General features: G+C 49.0%; 1 protein-coding gene across 9 annotated transcripts in view; it reads left to right on the top strand.

Annotated features, from left to right (window-relative positions):
- The window catches only part of ARAP1 (ArfGAP with RhoGAP domain, ankyrin repeat and PH domain 1), a 213,665-nt gene that overhangs the window by 136,340 nt on the left and 57,243 nt on the right, over positions 1 to 20,082 (top strand). For all 9 annotated transcript variants that reach the window (XR_012900822.2, XR_016348579.1, XR_016348578.1 and 6 more), the window contains 4 exons: positions 10,022 to 10,092; positions 13,510 to 13,613; positions 14,389 to 14,556; positions 19,206 to 19,275. Coding sequence is in view for 2 of the 9 variants with exons in the window: in XM_089775809.1 (XP_089631935.1) it covers positions 10,022 to 10,092; positions 13,510 to 13,613; positions 14,389 to 14,556; positions 19,206 to 19,275 (413 nt within the window). In the remaining 7 variants the exon portion in view is untranslated. The remainder of the gene's footprint in view (positions 1 to 10,021; positions 10,093 to 13,509; positions 13,614 to 14,388; positions 14,557 to 19,205; positions 19,276 to 20,082) is intronic.

Here is a 20,082-nt window from a genome sequence, read left to right as displayed (position 1 = left end):
GAAACTGTTTTCTCTTTGTGATCTTGTCTGATATCTGTTTTGTGGGCATTAATCCTTTGGCGAAGTGTCTGAGATGTTTGTCCAATGTACATAGCAGACGGACACTTTCGGCACATGATAGCGTAGATTATATTTCTGGATGCGCAGGAATATGTGTTCTTGATCTTATAACTCACTTGGTTAGGTCCAATAATGGTATCAGCAGAATGAATATGTGGACAAAGCTGGCAACGGGGTTTGTTGCAAGGGAAGGTACCAGGGTTGGTATTAGTGTGGTATGTACATTTAGCCGTTTGGAATGGAAATCCATCAACCATATGAAGAAACTCGCACAGATACAGACAGACATCATCTTTCTATCCAAGTGCAAGAAAATGGACATCGTACCCAAAGGACTGAAAGTGAACAATCCACTAAGATCAACATACTTCACTGACTACAGTGAAAGACTCTGCCTCACACTATCCAAGAAATTAAGAAACCACCTGATAAGTATTTTATACAAGAAACAGAAAACCATCAAGAATGACATTTCTAACTTAGATCGTCTCATCTCAAGACAAACATCCACACCGACTGACACCTTGCAAGACTTTTGTTCCACCAGACAAGAAATCTACTATACACACTTCTATTCCCTACAACAAAGAAAAGACAATAAATTTTCTAACCTGCTCCATACCACTGGCTACAACAGCAACTGCCTCAACCCACCGGATAATATTGTTAACCTCTCCAGCTACAAACTCAATCCAGCAGAAGAGTCTGTCTTGTCCCGGGGTCTCTCTTTCTGCCCCACGTCCCCCACAAACTGGATACAATTTTGTGGTGACCTTGAGGCTTTTTTTCGCCGCCTCCGTCTCCGAGAATATTTCCAAACCACCACTGAACATCAATCTGACCTACCAGATCCCCCCTACCAACACCAAAGGAAAAATAATTCTATATGGACTCCCCCTGACGGTCGGAATTACAATCTGGATTTCTATATACACAGCTTCCGCAACAACGCACAGACTGACATTATTCGCAAACGACAACAAGCGACACACAATCTTAGCCGCGCTGAACACCATGCCATCCAGAGTCTCAAAAACAACCTGGACATTGTAATCAAACCAGCTGACAAAGGGGGTGCTGTGGTCATTATGAATAAGGCCGACTATAACCAGGAGGCAACCAGACAACTCTCGAACACCACATTTTACAAACCTCTCCCCTCTGATCCCACCTTGGACTACCAAAAGAAACTACACTGTCTCCTTAAAAGCCTCCCCACAGCTACTCGGGAACAAATCCTCACAGAATCACCTTCTGACCCCCGACCAGGATTGTTCTATCTACTTCCCAAGATCCATAAACCTGGGCACCCCGGACGTCCCATCATCTCTGGTATTGGCACGCTCACTACTGGTCTATCCAGCTATGTAGACACTCTTCTCAAACCCTTCGTAACCAATACCCCCAGCTATCTCCGAGACACTACTGACTTCCTAAGGAAACTACAAAACATCGATAACCTCCCCAATAATACCATCCTTGCCACCATGGATGTAGAAGCTCTATATACCAACATCCCACATGAAGACGGATTACAAGCAATTAGAAACACTATCCCAGAGGACACTACTGCCAACCTGATAGCAGACCTATGTAACTTTGTTCTCACCCACAATTATTTCCGGTTTGAGAACAACTTATACCTCCAGATCAGCGGCACAGCCATGGGTACACGCATGGCCCCACAGTATGCTAACATCTTTATGGCTGACCTAGAACAACGTTTCCTCAACTCCCGTCCCCTTTCACCCCTCCTCTACCTACGGTACATCGATGACATCTTTATGATCTGGACGCATGGCCAAGAAACACTGGAGATATTCCACAGAGATTTCAACAACCTACACCCCACCATCAACCTCAGCCTGGACCATTCTACACGAGAGATCCACTTCCTGGACACCACCGTACAAATCAACAATGGAAAATTAGACACCACTCTCTACAGAAAACCCACTGACTCATACAGTTACCTACATGCATCCAGCTCCCATCCAGAACACACCACACGATCCATCGTCTATAGCCAAGCCCTTCGATACAACCGCATCTGCTCTAACCCCACTGACAGAGACCAGAAGCTTCAGGATCTCTACCAAGCATTTATAAATCTCAACTACCCACCCAGAGAAACAAAAAAGCAAATTGAAAGAGCCAGACGAATACCTAGAAACCATCTACTTCAAGACAGACCCAAGAAAACCAACAATAGAACACCACTTGTCATCACCTACAACCCCCAACTTAAACCTGTCCAACACATTATCAATAAACTACAGCCTATATTGGAACAGGATACCATACTCAAAGAGGCTCTGGGAGACAGACCCATAGTCTCCTATAGACAACCACCTAACCTCAAGATGATTCTTACCAACCACCACAGGACATACCACACTAATACCAACCCTGGTACCTTCCCTTGCAACAAACCCCGTTGCCAGCTTTGTCCACATATTCATTCTGCTGATACCATTATTGGACCTAACCAAGTGAGTTATAAGATCAAGAACACATATTCCTGCGCATCCAGAAATATAATCTACGCTATCATGTGCCGAAAGTGTCCGTCTGCTATGTACATTGGACAAACATCTCAGACACTTCGCCAAAGGATTAATGCCCACAAAACAGATATCAGACAAGATCACAAAGAGAAAACAGTTTCTTGCCACTTTAACCAGAAAGGACACTCTCTAAATGACTTAGCCACCTGCATTCTGCTACAAAGACCTTTTACATCTGCACTTGAAAGGGAATCCTCTGAACTGTCATTCATGTTAAAATTCGACACTTACCAACAGGGACTTAACAAGTCTTTGAACTTTCTCACCCATTACCAAGATAGTTTCCCCAATTATCACCTGTAATACCATTAACTCACATACATCCCACTCTCCCTACCTTTAATATCAGCAATTCACAGACACTTACCTTCCTTCCTCCCCCTTCCCACCCCCCCCGCATCCCCCTTCTGTTCTGCAATGTGATTTGTCCTTTTCATATTTGTTCATTTTTTTAAATTCTATCCTTTGGTATATATGGTTGTGACTACTTTCTTCCACTACTTGATCTGAGGAAGTGGGTCTGGCCCACGAAAGCTCATCATCTAATAAACCATCTTGTTAGTCTTTAAAGTGCTATATTGTCCTGCATTTTGCTTCAACTACCCCAGACTAACACGGCTACATTTCTATCACAAGTCTAAATAGTGTTTCTCCTGCTTTGAATGTTCAAAAAATAAACCAGGGGTCTGTCTTCCAGCCTCTATTATCCCATGGTCCCAGGAGAAAGTCTCATCCATCAGTGGCTGGGGTACCAGCAGACACAAGGCCAGGCTGTCTTACCAAGGGACAGATTTATTAAGAACCTCCTGTGTAGTTAGCTTTGCCAGAAAGCAGCCACGCCTGCCTGTGGAATCCTTATGGCCACATAGCAGAGTTTAACACTGGTGATTAATGCCCCGGTTCCTGAAAAAACTTGAAAAATAACAAAGTCTTGCAGCACCTTAGAGATTAACAAAAATGTAGGCTCAAAAGCTTCAGAAGGGGAGCCAAGTTAGTCTGTAAAGGAAAAACTTAAAAAAACAACAAATAGTCTGGTAGCACTTTAAAGACTAACTAAACATGTAGATGGGATCATGAGCTTTCATGGGCACAGCCCACTTCTTCAGATGCATGGAGTTAAGGGGTCTAGTTTCCAAATAAATAGCAGACAAGGGGGTGGGTAGAAGGAAAAAGAAGGAAAAAAATGGGGGGGGGAATATTGTTGATTAGCATGTCCATGCTAAATGAAGCCGATAGCATGGTTACTAAGTGCTCTTAAGTACCTGGTGTTTGTTTGTTTTTTTTATGTCATTAGGATGTGGAATGGAGCAGGTAATCCAGTTAAGGTCTTTGTTTAAACCTCTGCTGCAGGCATCAAACTTGTAAATGAAATAAAGCTCCACAGCTTCCCTTTCAAGCTGGTTTTTGAAATTGGCTTGAAATAATATCAAAACTTTGAGATCCATTAGTGAGTGCCCAGGCAAGTTAAAATCTTCCCCTACAGGTTTCTGTGTGTTGCCTTTTCCAGGATTTGATTTGTGTCCATTAACCCTTTCTCGTAGAGACTGTCCGGTTTGGCCAATATCCATGGCAGAGGGGCATTGCTGGCACTTGATGGCATAGATCATGTTAGAGGATGTGCAGTTGTATGAGCCTCTGATGTGGTGGTTTATGTGGTTAGGTCCCATGATGATGTCGCTTGTGTAGATGTGTAGACAGAGTTGGCATCGGGGTTGATTGCAGTGGTGGGTTCCTGGGTGAGTATGATGGAGGTGTGCTGCGCGGTTACCGGAAATAATTTCTTTGAGTGTCGGGGGCTGTCTGTTGGTGAGGATTGTCCTGACCCTCAAGGCCTGTCAGAGTGAGGGGTCATTTTCCAGGATAGGTTGTAGATTGTTGAGAATGCTTTGGAGGGTTTTATGTTGGAGGATGTTGAGTCAACTATCCGATAAGCAAATTCTTATCGCAGTGTTTCCCAATTGGTGCTCTGGGGAACCCTGCAGATCCGCAAAGCGAAAGCAAGGGTTCCTCGAAGAGCCTGCATTCCCCCGCCCCCTGTTAAAGAGACAGAGCCATGGCGAGAGCTTCTTTTTTTTTGTTTTGTTTTGCTTAACGAAACGCTGCAGGGGCCTTTTTTTTTTAAGGCAACTCTAGGGGTTCCGTGGCCAAATAAAATTGGGAAAGACTGGCTTATCGGATAGTCAGTCAACTAGTTGATTTCCCCCCCCTTGCTGCCTCTATCAGCATGCAGCATAGCATGGAGCCTGGGTCAGTGGGGGACTGAGAGTCCCCCACTGACCCCGGGCTCCATGGCTTTGAAATGCACAAGATCCCCTGCTGGGAACTCTTGTACATTTCAAAGCAGGCATTCCTGCGTGCAGCCCAGAGTCAGTGGGACTTCCTGCTGGCCCCCGGCTGCTCACGGAGTTCCGCATTCCTCCTTTGAAATGTACAAGAGCCCCAGCAGTGGCTCTTGTACATTTCAAAGGAGGAATGTGGAAATGCTTATCGACTAGTCGAGTAGTCAATGGAAATGTGAGTACCTCAGTATTGCACTGGATGAGTCTTGTGATGTACAGGACAAATCTCAATTGGCAATATTTGTACAAACTGCGTCAGAAGATTGTGTAATCAATGAAGAACTCATGGATATCATACCATTAAAAGACAGAACCCATGGCATTGATGTGAAAGCACTGATGGAAGTGTTTGCAAAAACAAATCTGACTTTACTGAAACTTGCAGCAATAGCAACGGATGGGGCACCGTCTATAATTGGCTCTGTGAATGGATTTGTGGGGCTATGTAGAGCTGACAACAGGTTCCCTGAGTTCTGAACATTTCACTGCATCATCCATCAGGAGCAACTGGTGTCTGAATTTAGACTACATAATGAAATTGTCAATTCTATTCGCATACATACTCTTAGCCACAGACAATTCAAGAATCTTATTGCTGAGCTCAACCAAGGTCTTCCAGAAGACCTGCCCCTGCACTGTACTGTAAGGTGGCTTTTGAAAGGCAAAGTGCTGATTCATTTTTTTGAACTTTAAGACACTGTGAAACTGTTCATGGAAGAGACATAAGGAATATCCTGAGCTGTCAGACCCTTGTTGGAGTTTTAGATTTGGCATTTCTGATGGACACGCTGCATCATCTGGACAGACTCAACCTGGACCTACAAGGGAAATTAAAGGTGCTGCCCGACCTGGTGCTAAGTGTATTTGCATTTGTCAACAACCTCAGGCTGTTCAAAGCACAACTTCAAAGGCGGGAATTAACACATTTTCCTTTGTTGTGAAATGCGGGTCAACAAGCAGCGGAAGCCTTGAAAAAAAGCACAGCACAGTATGCAACCTTGGCCGAAAAACTTCATGATAGTTTCATGGAAAGATTCTATAATCTACAATTGAAAAGGCCACAGATTACATTTCTGGTCGACCCTTTCACTGCAGAGGCTGATCGTTGGAAAGCCCCATTAGTCACAGATGAAGCAACTTCACAGATTGAGATAATTGAATTGTCCGAGGATGATAGATTGAAGTCTTTTCCAAAGGAAAGCACACTTGAGTTCTGGAAAACTGTACTGATGGAAAAATACCCCTATAGTAAACGGACTGCACTCAGACTACTGTCAATGTTTGGATCAATGTACCTTTGTGAGTCAGTTTTTTCTACATTGTAGCAAGTGAAATCGAAGCATTGATCTATTATAACTGACACTCCCGTGAGGGAATTACTTCGAGTGGCCTCAGCCGAATCCAAGCCCAATTTTGATGAGGATTGTTGAAAACAAGGATTGCCAAAAGTCCCGCTGAGTCAAAAACTGTAACATGCAAGCTAAGAAATAACATTGTGGTTTGTCTTTCCTCACTGATCTAAGAACCCATCTACTGACATTATTTTAAGACTGGCTGCGCTTGTGCTTGCATTAAATTGCTTTCCTTTTAATTCAAATTTCTACTCTCAAGTAAGAGGTGTTAGTATGGGCACTAAAATGGGACCTTCTTATGCCTGTCTATTTGTGGGATTTGTAGAGAAGAGGTCTTTTCAACAGTTTTCTGGCGACAAACTCAGTCTCTTCCTGAGGTATGTTGAGGACATTTTTGGAGTTGCAACTTGCTCTCACGAAGATCTCAACAAATTTATTTTGTCATTCTCTCAATTCCACCCAGCCGTGGAACTTTGGAACCCTTTGGAATGAATGTTATATTTTAAGCATCTTCTGGAACAAAAATTTGAAATAACTTTTGTCAACCCAGCACTTAACACAGCTGAGGAAAGGCTCTTGTCTGAAATGTCCTGTAATGTTGTTATTTTTATCACTATATTTTGTTCATTATATATCTATATATAGATACATAGATATATAGAAATAAATATATATTATGTGGCTCTTTGCACTCTATCCACAGCTATTTTGGCTCTTAGTCTCTAACTAGTTGGCTACCCCTGCTCTATATAGATCCTGGCGCTGTAGTCATCATGAACAGAACAGATTATGAACAGGAGGCTTCCAGACATCTCGCCAACACCAGATTCTACAGGCTTCTCTCCTCTTATCCCACTAAAGAATCTTATTTAAAAAAAAAAATCGAAACCATCTGCTTATGAAACTTCCTGCTACAACTCAGGACCAAATCTACACAAACACGCCCCAATCCCCGACCAGGAGTTTTCTATCTGTTACCCAAGATCCACAAACCTGGAAATCCTGGACGATCCATCATCTCAAGCATTGGCACACTCACCGCAGGATTATCTGGTTATATTGACCCTCTCCTCAGACCCTGTGCTACCAGCACTCCTAGCTGCCTTTGAGACACCACCAACTTCCTGATGAAACTACTGAGCATCAGTCATCTTCTTGAAAACACCATCCTGGCCACCATGGATGTAGCTCTTTACACCAACACTGCACACCTGGTTACAGAGCTCTGTGACTGTCCTTACCCACAACTACTTCTGGATACAATTTATACCTTCAAGTCAGTGGTACAGCCATGGGTACCTACATGGCCCCACAATCTGCCAGCAGCTTTATGGCTGACCTTGAACAACGTTTCCTCAGCTCTCACCTGCTAGCACCTTTCCTTTGCTTATGCTACATTGATGATATTTTCATCTCATGGACCCATGGGAAGGAGAACCTTGAATTCCACAGGGATTTCAACAACTTCCACCCCACCATCAGCCTTAGCCTGGACCAGGCCACACAAGAGATCCGCTTCCTTGACACTACAGTACAGTTACATGATGGACACATTTCCACCACCTTATACTGGAAACCTACCGACTGTTACACTTACCTGCATGCCTCTAGTTTCCACCCGAGACACATTTCCCCATCAGATCTTGTTCTTTCTGAAGGTGAAATAAACAGCTCATTTTGTTTTTGTCCCCTGGCTCTTACCTCCCTCCTGTTTCTGAACAGAGCCTTTAATTCATTGCACTGGACAACTAGTTCTAGCACACAAGAGCAATAGCCACTTGTGATTTTTCCCAGCCGCGCCAACCCTATCTTTGGCCCTCCGTCAAACACTACCTCAGCATGTTGCCAAAGAAAAAACTCCCTTCAAAATCACTCAGACACTTAACGTGTTTGGAGAGAAAAAGGAGCCAGCAGCTTGTACCACTACCCTTTCGCATGGGCTCATCCTTCCATAACTTTGCTTCCCTCACAGCTGGCTGTCACTCCTGAACGGTGCTCTGTCTCGTTTAGGCTCCAGACCTACAGTCCTCGGACAAAACACCCACTGATTTCAGGTTCTTAGAAGAGGGATTTAAATGGTGTATTAACTGCACTGTTGTACATAAGACACAGGGAGTCGTGGTCCGGCTCCCCTCAGCGTGGTCAGGCCCCAGCTGGAGAAACAGAGTCCAGTTCTGGATGTTACACTTTTAGGAAGGATGGTGTTACGGAAGAAACAGGTGTCCCAGGAGCGGATAGGGTAAACGGGACTGCTTTATTGCCCACGCATGTTTACCTCGGACATTCAACACTACGTCTGAGTGGCAACAGTTTGGCACCCATTACACCCTTTTATCTGTTTTCGTCTTTTAATTCACACGTCTATCACTACTTTTCCTAAAACTTTATTTAGTAACGTTTACTCCCATGAAATGGATATTAATAAGCAGATAATGAATACAATTATACCCGCCCCTAATTAATATTTTCAGAATTTCTAATTAAATCAACACTTTTCTACACCACAAACTTTCCAAATCAATAGGTGACAGATTACAAGAGATGTAATCCTGAAAAAAAAAATCTTATACAACACCACTGAAGGTAAGTAAAAGATACAATGAAAAAGAGCAATTGCATACTTATCTATTTTTCTAGGCTACAGAAACGAAGAGAAAGAGAATGTTTATACAGCAGGAAGGATAATACCTGTTTTGGCCAGACACTTTGTCTGTCTTCCAGACTGTAGAAACAAAGAGAAAAAACATGTTCAAGAGCAATGCCTACTGTGACTGAACTCTTTAGCCATCAGTGTATAGCTATCCCGGGCCCCTATTAATTTTTACATACCCCAACAGATTGGGAAATTGGAGAGAGTCCAAAGGAGAGCAACAAAAATGAGCAAAGCTTTAGAACACCTGACCAGTGAGGAAAGCTTTAAAAAACCAGGCATGTTTAGTCTGGAGAAAAGAAAATGGAGACACCACCCGAGAACAGTCGTCAGGTGTTCTCCGTGTCCACTGACGGTAGGACAAGAAGTAATGGGTGTAATTTGTAGCCAGGGAGATTTAGGTCAGATATCAGGAAAAACTTTCTAACTCTGCAAGGAATTAAGCTGTGCAGTTGGGAGGCTGTGGAATCCTAATCATTGGGGGCTTTCAGACCAGGCTGGATACACCCCTCTCAGGGCTGGTCTAGCAGGGGGCTGGAAATAACCTCTCAAGGTCCCATCCTGCCCAACATTTCTGCAATCCTGTGATGTGTAAAGCCCCCTGTGCACTCTGGGAATTGTAAGGGGATGCGCGCAAGACACAGCCGGACAGGGAAGCACAGAGTGCTGGCTGACAGCTGTTGTGTAGCGTGAACTGCTCACGGAAAGCCTTTTCCCAGCTCTAGTGTCATTCATGGCAGGGTTTTGGAGTGCTGGATAAAATTAGCCTCATTTTTCAGATGGGGAAATTGAGGTATGGAGAGGGGAAGTGTCATGGGCAAGGTCACGCAGAGCGTCGGTAGCAGAGAAAGCAGCGGAGCCCAAACCACCTGAATCCTGTTCCAGTGTCCGACTCTGGATAATGTTGCCTCTTGCTAGAGCAGTGGTGCTGGCTGGTAGGGTGCGGGAGCAGGTATCGTGAAGCATGGGGGGAGAACAGTGATCTCGGGGTGCCTGCTCCCTGAACCCCCTTTGAATGAATGTGTCTCAGCCTCTCTTTGTATCTCTTCACAGACAATTCTGACTATGAGGAACCCCTGTGGGAGGAAGAACTGGAAGCTCCAGTAGGAGAAATGAATGATAAGGTTGGTTCATGATGTGGTTTTCTCAGTGGGTCAGTCTGTCTGTCTGTGTGTCTGTGTTGCCTTCAGTTTTAAAACACAAAATGAAAGAAAGTAGCCCCAACATTGTATGGAAAGCAGGGGTGGGGTGGAACCATCAGAGGGTCTCGTTATCTTTGCACAAGCTCATTCCAAAGGGACAGAGTCTAGGATTCGGTCACACCACTGAAATGCAGTCAGCTCTGGTGTGGAACACAGCAGCTGTTAACAGCATATAGCTACACTGCTGAACGCTGTAGGGCAGGAAGCGAAGAAGAATGCGACAGCTAATTGAAATTATAGGGGGATATGAGGAAGGCAGAACTTTGCAACCCCAATTTTGCCTATGGCACAAATGCCAGTAACTAGATGTCGTGTGGTTCAATTTATTTTGGATCTGAGGGAAACCAGCACACTCCAGAGAGTCTTAGACACTCCAGAGAGTCTTAAACACTTCCTTATTTATTGCAAGCCTTGAAACAGTTAATATAGTCCTTTAAGTTTTATAAGCCTTGACAACAATTACTACTCAGTTTAAGCCTTCGATACCATAACTTTTGAAAGCAACTAGTGCAATACAAAACAATGCAAAAGCAATGGATACAAGATTTATTATAATACAGTATTTAAGCCTCGTTCCCTTTCACTTTATCTGCATGCCACCTTACAGTACAAGGCAGGAGATTCGTGGTCCCTTTGACTCCTACGCTTTGGGACGCCGTGCACGGCTGTGACCAGTGTGCAGGGTCTTTGACTTCTAGTTACAACGAGCAGGACTGTTGGTCAACCCATTGATTATCTTTTCTACACCTATATTTATCCTAGGCTTGACTTGGTCGCCCATGACTATGATTCACCATTCACTGTTTAGAACTAGGTTATGTTTTTATTCTTTAAACTACACTACTGATCAGCTTACCCATCACTATTTCTTCTTACGATGCGCGGCTGCTGTAAATTGTGGACCTCTTTGTGGCTAACGGTTTTAGGACTGCCAGGTTGCGCCTTGTGCTTCTGCTTATCTTTCAGAATGTTCTCATCTAGTTCATTGCGGTCACGCTCTGCCCAGCTCCCTTAAGCACAGGGCATCATGTTTTCACCCGCTTGCTCCAGGCCTTGCCTGCATGCACACATGGCACCAGACTTTATCCAGGCCTAAGCTTGCCTGATCACACGACTGCACTTCTGTCAAGACAGGGCCGTGAAGGCTTCCCCCACCGGGGGTGCTGCTGGGACATGAGAACAGAAATGCTGTGCTCGGGGGCGACCCTGGAGAGCATGAGGCCGTGGCTCCATTTGATACAGTGCTGTCTGCTCTAATGCTGTCTGTTCTAATGCCAGCCCCCTGTGCTCTTGAGCTGCAAATCAGAAGCAGCGCTGAGGGGTGTCAGGCGATGTTCCCTCTAATCTTTTCCTTCTATGTGCAGAATAAAATTTGATATGCACCAAGGCATGTGCAAATGTGCATCACCAGTAGAAACAAAAAACCTAGCTGGGCGCTCCGCCAGTCAGTGGGGCGGCATTTGAATCCCTCTGGTGTGGCTGCACAACCGCACAGCTGACAGGGAACAGTGGTGCCAGGCTCCCAGAACCCTTGACAGGAGGAGGAGTCTAAATACCTCTGTGGATCAACACCTTGGTGCCTGCTGGATAAATGTATCCCCGATTCACCACCTCAGGCATAGAGAGTGTGAGTTTGTGGTGTGGGGTGTAAGTCGTGGGCATTTGTGCATAGCTTGTCTATGTGTGTGTGCACACACTCCTCCTTTCCTGTGCCAGCAGGAAAATGCAGAACTTCTCACCAAAAGCCTATTTAGCAATTTGATTGCCTCTGGCTGCACTTCCTTATCCTGTGAGGGCCGTGCATGCTGAGAGGCATGGGGAGGGGCAGAAGAGAGCTAGGAGGTTGGCACAGGGCCCTCAAGGACAGTCCTCTCTGGGGGTTTGGATTCAGGAAACATGTGCCATGAGCTTGGTCTCTAGCTAGACCTGTCACTGCCTGTAATCACAGTCTAGCACAGCAGTCCTTCCCTGTCAGACAGCGGCCCAGCGTCGGAATAGCAGGGGGTGCTGCAAGGCGGGATGGGTGAGTATTGGCAGAGCTGGGTGAGGACCCAGGAGCCGCGTAGCAAAGGGGCTGCAGGTCAGCAGAGCTGGTGGGAAAAGCTTGTATATCCTCTGCCTCCACCCGGCCTGGCTTTTCTTTAGCACCAAATTCATGCCCATGAAGGAAGCAAACCCAAGTACTCCTGGAGTGACTCGTGGCCTGTGCCCTCTCTCCCTGCGTGGACCTCGCCGTGCCTCAGACATTCCCCACGTCACGTTCTGAGGAGCTGGCTGGGAGGGGTGCGTGCATGTGGGTGCACTGTGGTGGGGTGAAGCCAGTGCTCACAATGGCCCTTTCTCCTCCCTGCCCCCCTTTGGGCTGGCTAGTCGTCCCCCCCCCCCCCCCCGAGGACTCAACCTTGCCCATCACAGACCTCAGGCCGTTTCCCAGAGCGGGTTAGTTTCTCTTTGCTGACACATGGTGTATGGATGTGTTGTGCTCACGTTACTCTAGCCCAGCGGTTCCCAACCTTTTCCAGGTGGGGATCCATTTTGACCATTCAGGAAGACTTGGTGACCCAAGGCAATTCAAAAACAGGGGGAGGAGGCAGGGCAGAGACACCTGGTGACCCTTTTGAAATGTCATGGCGACCCATAGGTTGGGAAACCCTGCTCTAGTCAGACCGAACACCCATGGCAGCGATGCAGTGGTAGCACAGGGTTTGGTGTGGGAGTATGAGCCTGTCTGGGGAAACCCGGCGTAGTTACGCAGGCCAGCCAGGGCTAGAGATGTTAGATGTCGTGTAATTGAGCAGTTATGGAAGCGCAAAGATTTCATGTGGTTACACGACTATTCGATAGTTCCCGGGGGCGGGGCCGGCAGCTTGTGAGCCCCCAGCCCTGCGTTGCTCATTCTGTCCGAGGCAGCAGCACTGGGGTGGAGGGGCAGGCAGATCTGGTGCTTGTTTGAAGCTGGCTTTTAATCTAGCCCCTCACAGGCACTGGCTCCTGCTCCCCTCCTCTTTGCTGCCTCTTGTGCAGAGGCAGCAAGGGGGGGGGAGGAATGTGTGTAATCGACAGGATTAACCGACAAGCCCAGGCTTCTCCGTTAATCATGTCGTCATCTACACAATGACATCCCTCGCCAGTGCTGCAGGAGCATTGCTTCTGTGGGTACCCGAGCGGGCGAGGTGCAAACGTGAGCTCCCCTCCTTCTGCACGAGCTGCGACATGGGCAGAGCGTGCAGGAGTGCGGAACTGCTCCATCCCGGCCATGCCAGCCTGCCCTGCTGCCAGCGGGGAACTAGGAACCGAAAGGCTGCTCCTGCGAGACCCGCCCTGTCTCTGTCTCCTCAGGACAATGCCGGGAGCCGGAGGGGGCGCTCGCGCTCCGAGCGAGTCAACAGCCTGTTCAGCGAGGACGAGCTGATTGAAGACTATTACGACCAGCCCTCGGCCAAGTAGGGACCGTCTCTCCTCCCCTCCCCTTCTCCTCCCCGAGCACGGGGGCATTCTCCTTCCTCTGCGGCCCCTGCTATGGTGAATCACGGAGCCAGCGAGGGGACCCGCCAGGTGGCTTCCGGCAGCCTCGGAAGCGAGGCGGTGCTGAGCGCTACACATGCTGGCCCCAGGAGATCTAGCGTCGGCCGGCAGAGCCTTGGTTGGTGATGCCAGTGTAAATCCGGAGCCACCCCCCTGAGAGGAGCGGAGTGGCTCTGGGAACCCGGCGAGCAGGATCGGGTGCTGCCTGTGGCGTGATGTTCTCTTGTCCTGCCTCGCCTCCCAGGCCTGGCCCTGGGGGCCTACAGAGGCCCCTGTTGGGATCGGGCTCCCTGCGGTGCTGGGCAGGGCACAAGCCCTGTGCCCACTCCCCCAAGGGCACACAAAGTCCTCTCCCTGCCCCCAGCCAGCACTGCTGCTTTCAAGCAGGCCCTTGGCTCCAGGTCACACATTATCCCAAAGACAAGGAATGCGGGCAAAGTCTGTGCCTGACGAACAGGCTTTTTTGCATTGCAGATGAGGCGGGAGGGAGCGGAGCGCTCCTCTGTAGCCAGCCCTGCCCGCTGGGAGCAAGGAGGTTTCTCCTCTGGCTGATCCTGGTGCAGAGAGAAGGCGAATCCAGAGAGCGGAGGGTGGGGGGCAAGTCAAAGCTGGGAAGCCCTTTGACCAGCAGGATCCAGCCCTTCTGATCAGGAACCTTTCCTAATCCTGTGTCCCTCTTTGCCCCGGCCTCAGCGACAGCAGCAGCTGGAACGACTATGGCTTGAGCACCTTGCAGTCCAGCCACATGGCGTCCCTCGGCAGCTTCAGCATGCACAGCGGCAGCAGGGAGGGGTTGGATGCCCCCGCCCAGCTCTCCCCCATCATCAAAGCCGGGTGGCTGGACAAGAACCCTCCCCAAGGGTGAGTAGCACTTGCCCCCTGGCAGACTGACTCGGGGATCGGCGATGTTGGTGTGAGCTGGGTCCCCCCACCTGGGCCCCTCCATGCCTAGAGAGGAAAGTGCCCCCCTCCCAGCCTGCAGTCACCCCTCATTTCCAGTGTCCATCACCAACATGGGCTGATGGGGAGAAATCTTCCTATTTAGCTATTGATGTCCAGCATCCGTTCATCCCTGCACTCCCGCAGTCACCTCATGACCTCCCGCTAGCCCTATTGATCATCTCAGGCATGGGTGCTATCAGCCCAAAGCAGCCTGGAGTGTTACAACACCCCGCTGCCCTTGTCTGGCTCACCAAGGGGCAGCAGTACACGGGCACTATGGGTCCCAGCCAATGTTCCCGCTAACATTTCCCATCCAGGTGTGGAATAATTGTTGTTCTGTGCACCAAGGCATGTGCGGATGTGCACCACCGAATAGAACCGCATGCTACCAGCTGTGGGCACTCGGCTAATCAGCGGGGTGGCATTTGAATCTCTTCAAGTGGACCGCCCAAGCACCCAGCTTCCAGGGAACGCTGGTCCCACCATGCCATGCTCTATCTTGAGGTGTGAGGCCCTTCCTCAAGGTGCAGGGTGTGCAGTTTGCTGTGTGTGCCTGCTACCGTGCAGCGTTCATGCGGAGCGCGGCTGCAGCCTGTGCCCAGAGACAAACTAGCTGCAGCCCTGAGACTCCTGACAAGTTTGGGCAGAGCCGATGCCCCGGGCGGCAGTGATTCCGTGTCTTCCTCACGCCGTTGAGGGCTTTGGTTTCATTCCTGCTGTTCAAACCACCAGTGAACTCTGCTGAGCTTTTGCAAAGGGCTGGCGGGTTGCACTTCCTCCTGGTTCCCCAGCAGCCCTCCTGGGCTGCTTTGCATGTTAATGGGAAGCCGGGAAATCACGCTGCTTCTATCATCTGGTCACTGCGCTGCTCTTAAAGGCCCATGCGCCTGAATTAGGCCATGGCTACACTAGCGGGCTCACAGCAGTGAGATTGCTCATGCCGCCGGGAGAGAGCTGCCCTGTCAACATCATAAAAGCAGTGCAGTGATCGGTGGTCGCTTCGACATAGGGCTGTGCACACGGGGGCTTATGCTGGCAAAGCTTATGTGGCTCTGGAGCCGTGAGGGGCAACCTGGGCTAGTGAGTGGGCCGCGTGAGTGGCCCAGTGGCTGCAAGATTGTCCTAACCAAGAGAGTCTTCTGGGATGGAGGAGTTTTGCTGACTGCGCTTGCGTATTGGAATTTGCGGGGTGCTGATTGAACTGTAGCAGCGCTGTGATTGGCTGCAGAGGGAGCACATGTCTCCCACCATGTTGTGTGCGATCAACACCCCCCTCGCTTTACGTGTGTGTCACTTTAGTAATCCTGGTAGGGAAAAAACGACACAGAGGGAAACCAGCAGCATCTGGCCACCCTGCATGTGGACAACGGTAAACAAAATGTCTCCTGGGCCACACACAGAACTCCGACGGCCACAGGCGCCGCTCTGGAGTGTGGGATGAGCGACGTAAGTTTGGCCGATATAAGTGGCAGCGTACTCATGGCCTTGGAGGATTCAGCAGCAGAGAGGGAGGGTGAGTGTAGCTGTGTTGGTCCCAGGATATTAGCAAGACTAGGAGGGTGAGGTAATATCTTTTATTGGAGCAGCTTCTCGGTGCGATGGACAAGCTTTTGAGCCATACAGAGCTCTTCAGGGGCGGGAGGGGAACTGGGGGTGTCACAGCAAGAATCAAGCTGGGATAGGCAGCTGAGCATACGGAAAAACGAGGAGTCCTGTGGCACCAGAGGGCATCTCTGTGCTGGGGAGTTATTTTGAAATAACAAGGCGAGCGTCCACACAACCAAGCCTGTCACTTCGAAATAACAACTCCTGCTTGTGAAGAGGAATAAGCTTATTTTGAAATAGCTATTTCGGGAGTGATTATTTTGAAATAACCTGGTAGTGTAGACGTTGCCTTAGAGACTAACAGATTTATTAGGGCATAAGCTTCCCTGGCTAAAACCCACTTCATCAGATGAATTGGAGTGGAAGTTACAGACGGAGAGGTGTATATAAGAAAGAAGCTGTTTGGCTATGTCTACACTGCAAGGTTTTTGTGCAAAAACCTGTGGAGCGACCACACCTCAAATGTGCTTTTGTACAAGGAAATCAAGAATAAAATGGCAGAACAAAGGGCTTTCTCCACCGTAGGTAAACCTCCTTTTACGAGGCATAACTCCCTTTTGCACAAGAGTTCTTGTGCAAAATGACAAGTGTGGATGCTTCAGAGGAGTTTCTTGCACAAGAAACCTCTATGGGGAAAAGCACAGGTGCTCTGATGGCCATTCTGTGAATTGCGCAAGAAAGCGCTGATGGCCAGAGTGTCCATGCAGTGTGGATGCTCTCTTGAACAAAAGCCCATGGCTTTTGCCATGTGCTTTGAGGTGTGGACATGCTCTTGCGCAAAAACTCTTGCACAAAAGGCTTCTTGCGCAAGAAGCACGTAGTGTAGACATAGCCTTTGTGTATCAGGCGAATCACGTCAGGGTGGAAGTAAGGCGTTAACATGCATTGTAAGGCAGTGGTTCTCAACCAGGAATATGCTCCACCTGGGGCTGCTCAGAGGTCTTCCAAGAGGACACACCGACTCATCTAGCGATTTGCTTCGTGCTACAATAGGCTATATCAAAAGCACTAGTGATGTCACTAGTACCAGCTAAACTTTCATACAATGACTTGTTTATATGCCTGTCATAGGCTATACACTGAAATGTAAGAACAATATTTGTATTCCCCTTGATTTATTTCATGTGTATGGCAAAAATGAGAGAGTCAGCAATTGCTCAGTTACAGTCTGCTCTGACACTTGTGTTTTGATGTCTGATGTGGTCAACAAGTAGTTTTAAAGCGCGGAGACACTTGGGGTGCATAAGGCAAATCAGACTCCTGGAAGGGGCACAGGAGTCCAGGAAGGCTGAGAGCCGCTGTTCTAAGGGACCATACAGGATGAAGTGCCTTGCTGACCTAGGACTGCAGGCACCGGACAATGGCAGGCTTTCTGTTGCTTGGCTGAGGGCTTCTCTGTGCTTGAAATGCTGCAGCTGCTGAGCCACAGTCGGGAAGGGTTCTTCCCTTGGCACAGTTAATCCACCTCCCCGAAGGCAGTAGCTAGGTGACAGAAGAATTTTTCCATCCACCCAAGGCTGTCAACATACGGACTGAGGGCAGCTGAACTCATGGGTGTGGATTTTTCACAGCCCTGAGCAGCACAGTTAAGCTGATACAATTGGTTTAGTGTAGACCAGGCCCTAGTAACTAGCCTGGGGTGTGTGTTTTGAGACTGGATTTTTCCTGCAGAGGAGGAAGTGTGTGGTGTGTACGTGTGTGTCTGTGAGTTCCCATATTAATGATTAATGTGGCCAATGCAGAGGCACTGGGAGTTACTTATTTCCATAATTATCATGAGATCAGACCCAGTGAGGTAAATATTTTACTGCCGGTGGGATCCCAGCAGCTGCTGTGTTGATAGAGGCTGGCCTGTCTAGGCAGCCTCCTGTTTCAGAGGGTGCCAAGAGGAAGGTGCAAGAAAGCCCACCGCATACAGTGTCCACAGGGAAAGTTGGCCCTGAATCTCATGGAGCATGTCCCTGGAGCCGGGCTATATAATATAAAGCAGCAAAAGCCGATGTCTGCGTGTCTGTAAAATGTGTATCCATGGGACTGTATCCGTCTAGCCCAGGGGTGGGCAATAATTTTTGGCCGGCCCCTGGGCAGGGCCGGAAGGGGCGGTGCCTAATCTGGAAGGGGCGTGGCCAGAATGCTTCTGCGCTTCTCCACCCCTAGACCATAACAGTATAAGGGTATGTCTACACTACCCCACTAGTTCGAACTCATTCCACGAGGAGTACAGCTAGTTCGGATTAGAAGCCTAATCCGAACTAGCTACTCCGTGCCGCGTGTAGCCGCGCGGCACGGGGTTCGAACTAGCCGGGATTTAAAAATGGCGGCGCCCGGTTTATGCAAATGAAGCCCGGGAAATTCAAATCCCGGGCTTCATTTGCAAGTGCGGTATGCCTACATTACCCTCCTAGTTCGAATTAGGAGGGTAGTGTAGACATACCCTAAGACAGTGGTTCTTTGCCCCCCCTTCTAACTCTCCCTTCACACTAGGCACCCATGCCCCTGGCAGGGCAGGAAGAGGCTTCACACACTGCCCCGCCCCCCAGCCCGCTGATTGGCACTTTGAAGTACCGTGCGCTCCTTGCAGGGCCGGGGGGAGGTCGATGGAAACTTCACACGCTCCTCCCACTCCCAGGCCAATCGGGGCTTGGGGGCGGGGGAGCGTGTGACGTCTCCTCCCGCCCTGCGAGCAGTACGTGGCGCTTCACAGGGCGGGAGGAAGTTTTGCATGCTCCCCCGCCCCTAATTGGAGGCCCTTTTGTCCATCTCTGGTCTAGCCCTTGGGTTACGCTCTAAGTGCTTTGGAGCAGATGAGCTCATAAGAAAAACCACCCCAGGGCCTGTTTATAAAGCATCTGTTCTCTTACCTCTTTGGGCTTGGCCGGCTAAGGGAGCAGCAGGAGCCTCTGCATTCCCCTCTGGCACTGCTAGCTCGCCACAGCTAACCAGCCTTTCCCATCCCGTTACAGTTCCTACATCTACCAGAAGCGCTGGGTGAAGCTTGACGCCGACTACCTCCGATACTTTGACAGTGAAAAGGTGAGCGGGGAAGGGAAAGGCTAGGCCGGTGGGTTGGGCGTTAGCCTGGCTCTTGAGAGACCTGGGGGGAGGGTCAGTGCCCTGTTTTGCTGCAGACTTTCTGTGTGACCTCGGGCCAGTCACTTAGCCTCTCTGGGCCTCAGTTTCACCATCTGTCCAATGGGAATACCAGCCCCGCCCTGCTGTGTGGAGGAGAAATGCTTGACAGGTTGTGTGGTGCTTGGATACTGCAGTTGCAGGGCTGTGGAGATCCCTAATCTAGATAGTTTGGCTTTGGTATCTGCCACCCCGGTTGGGGTGGAGGTGCGATGTTTGGGTTGGACCTGCCCCCAGTGTCTGAGGGATGGGGACCTTTTCTTCTGGTTCAAGTCCCCCTCTGCAACGAGTCCAGAGTCATAATAACTTGCACTCCATGCTGGGCCATGTGTGAGGTCTCAGAAGCTAAGCAGGCTTCAGCCTGGCTGGTATGTGGAAGGGAGACCCCTTCAGAACCAGGGTGATGTGCACCTCCATCAGTGGTGTACTTGTCTCCTAGTCAGTCCAGGATTGGCACAGTCGAGGCCTTCTCATTGGCCTACACTCATTGAAGGTTCCAAATACCATCAAAGTTGATGTGAAATGCAGCCACCTCTGGGGTGGAGGCAATAACAGTTTAACAGCACGCTGGGACGTGGGTGAGGAGATGCTGTCCAGCAGAAATTGCCAGAGGGACTGTGGTGAACAGAATGCAGCAGCCCCTCTGTGGTATGGGGCTGGTAGTTGACAAGTCATGACCGTGAGGGCTAGGGCGCATGGGTTTTTCCATGG

The sequence above is a fragment of the Pelodiscus sinensis genome, chromosome 1 (genome assembly GCF_052426305.1).
Source record: "Pelodiscus sinensis isolate ZL-2025 chromosome 1, ASM5242630v1, whole genome shotgun sequence".
In the NCBI taxonomy this organism is placed as follows: Eukaryota; Metazoa; Chordata; order Testudines; family Trionychidae; genus Pelodiscus; species Pelodiscus sinensis.
This window is presented reverse-complemented; position numbering and strand designations above follow the sequence as displayed.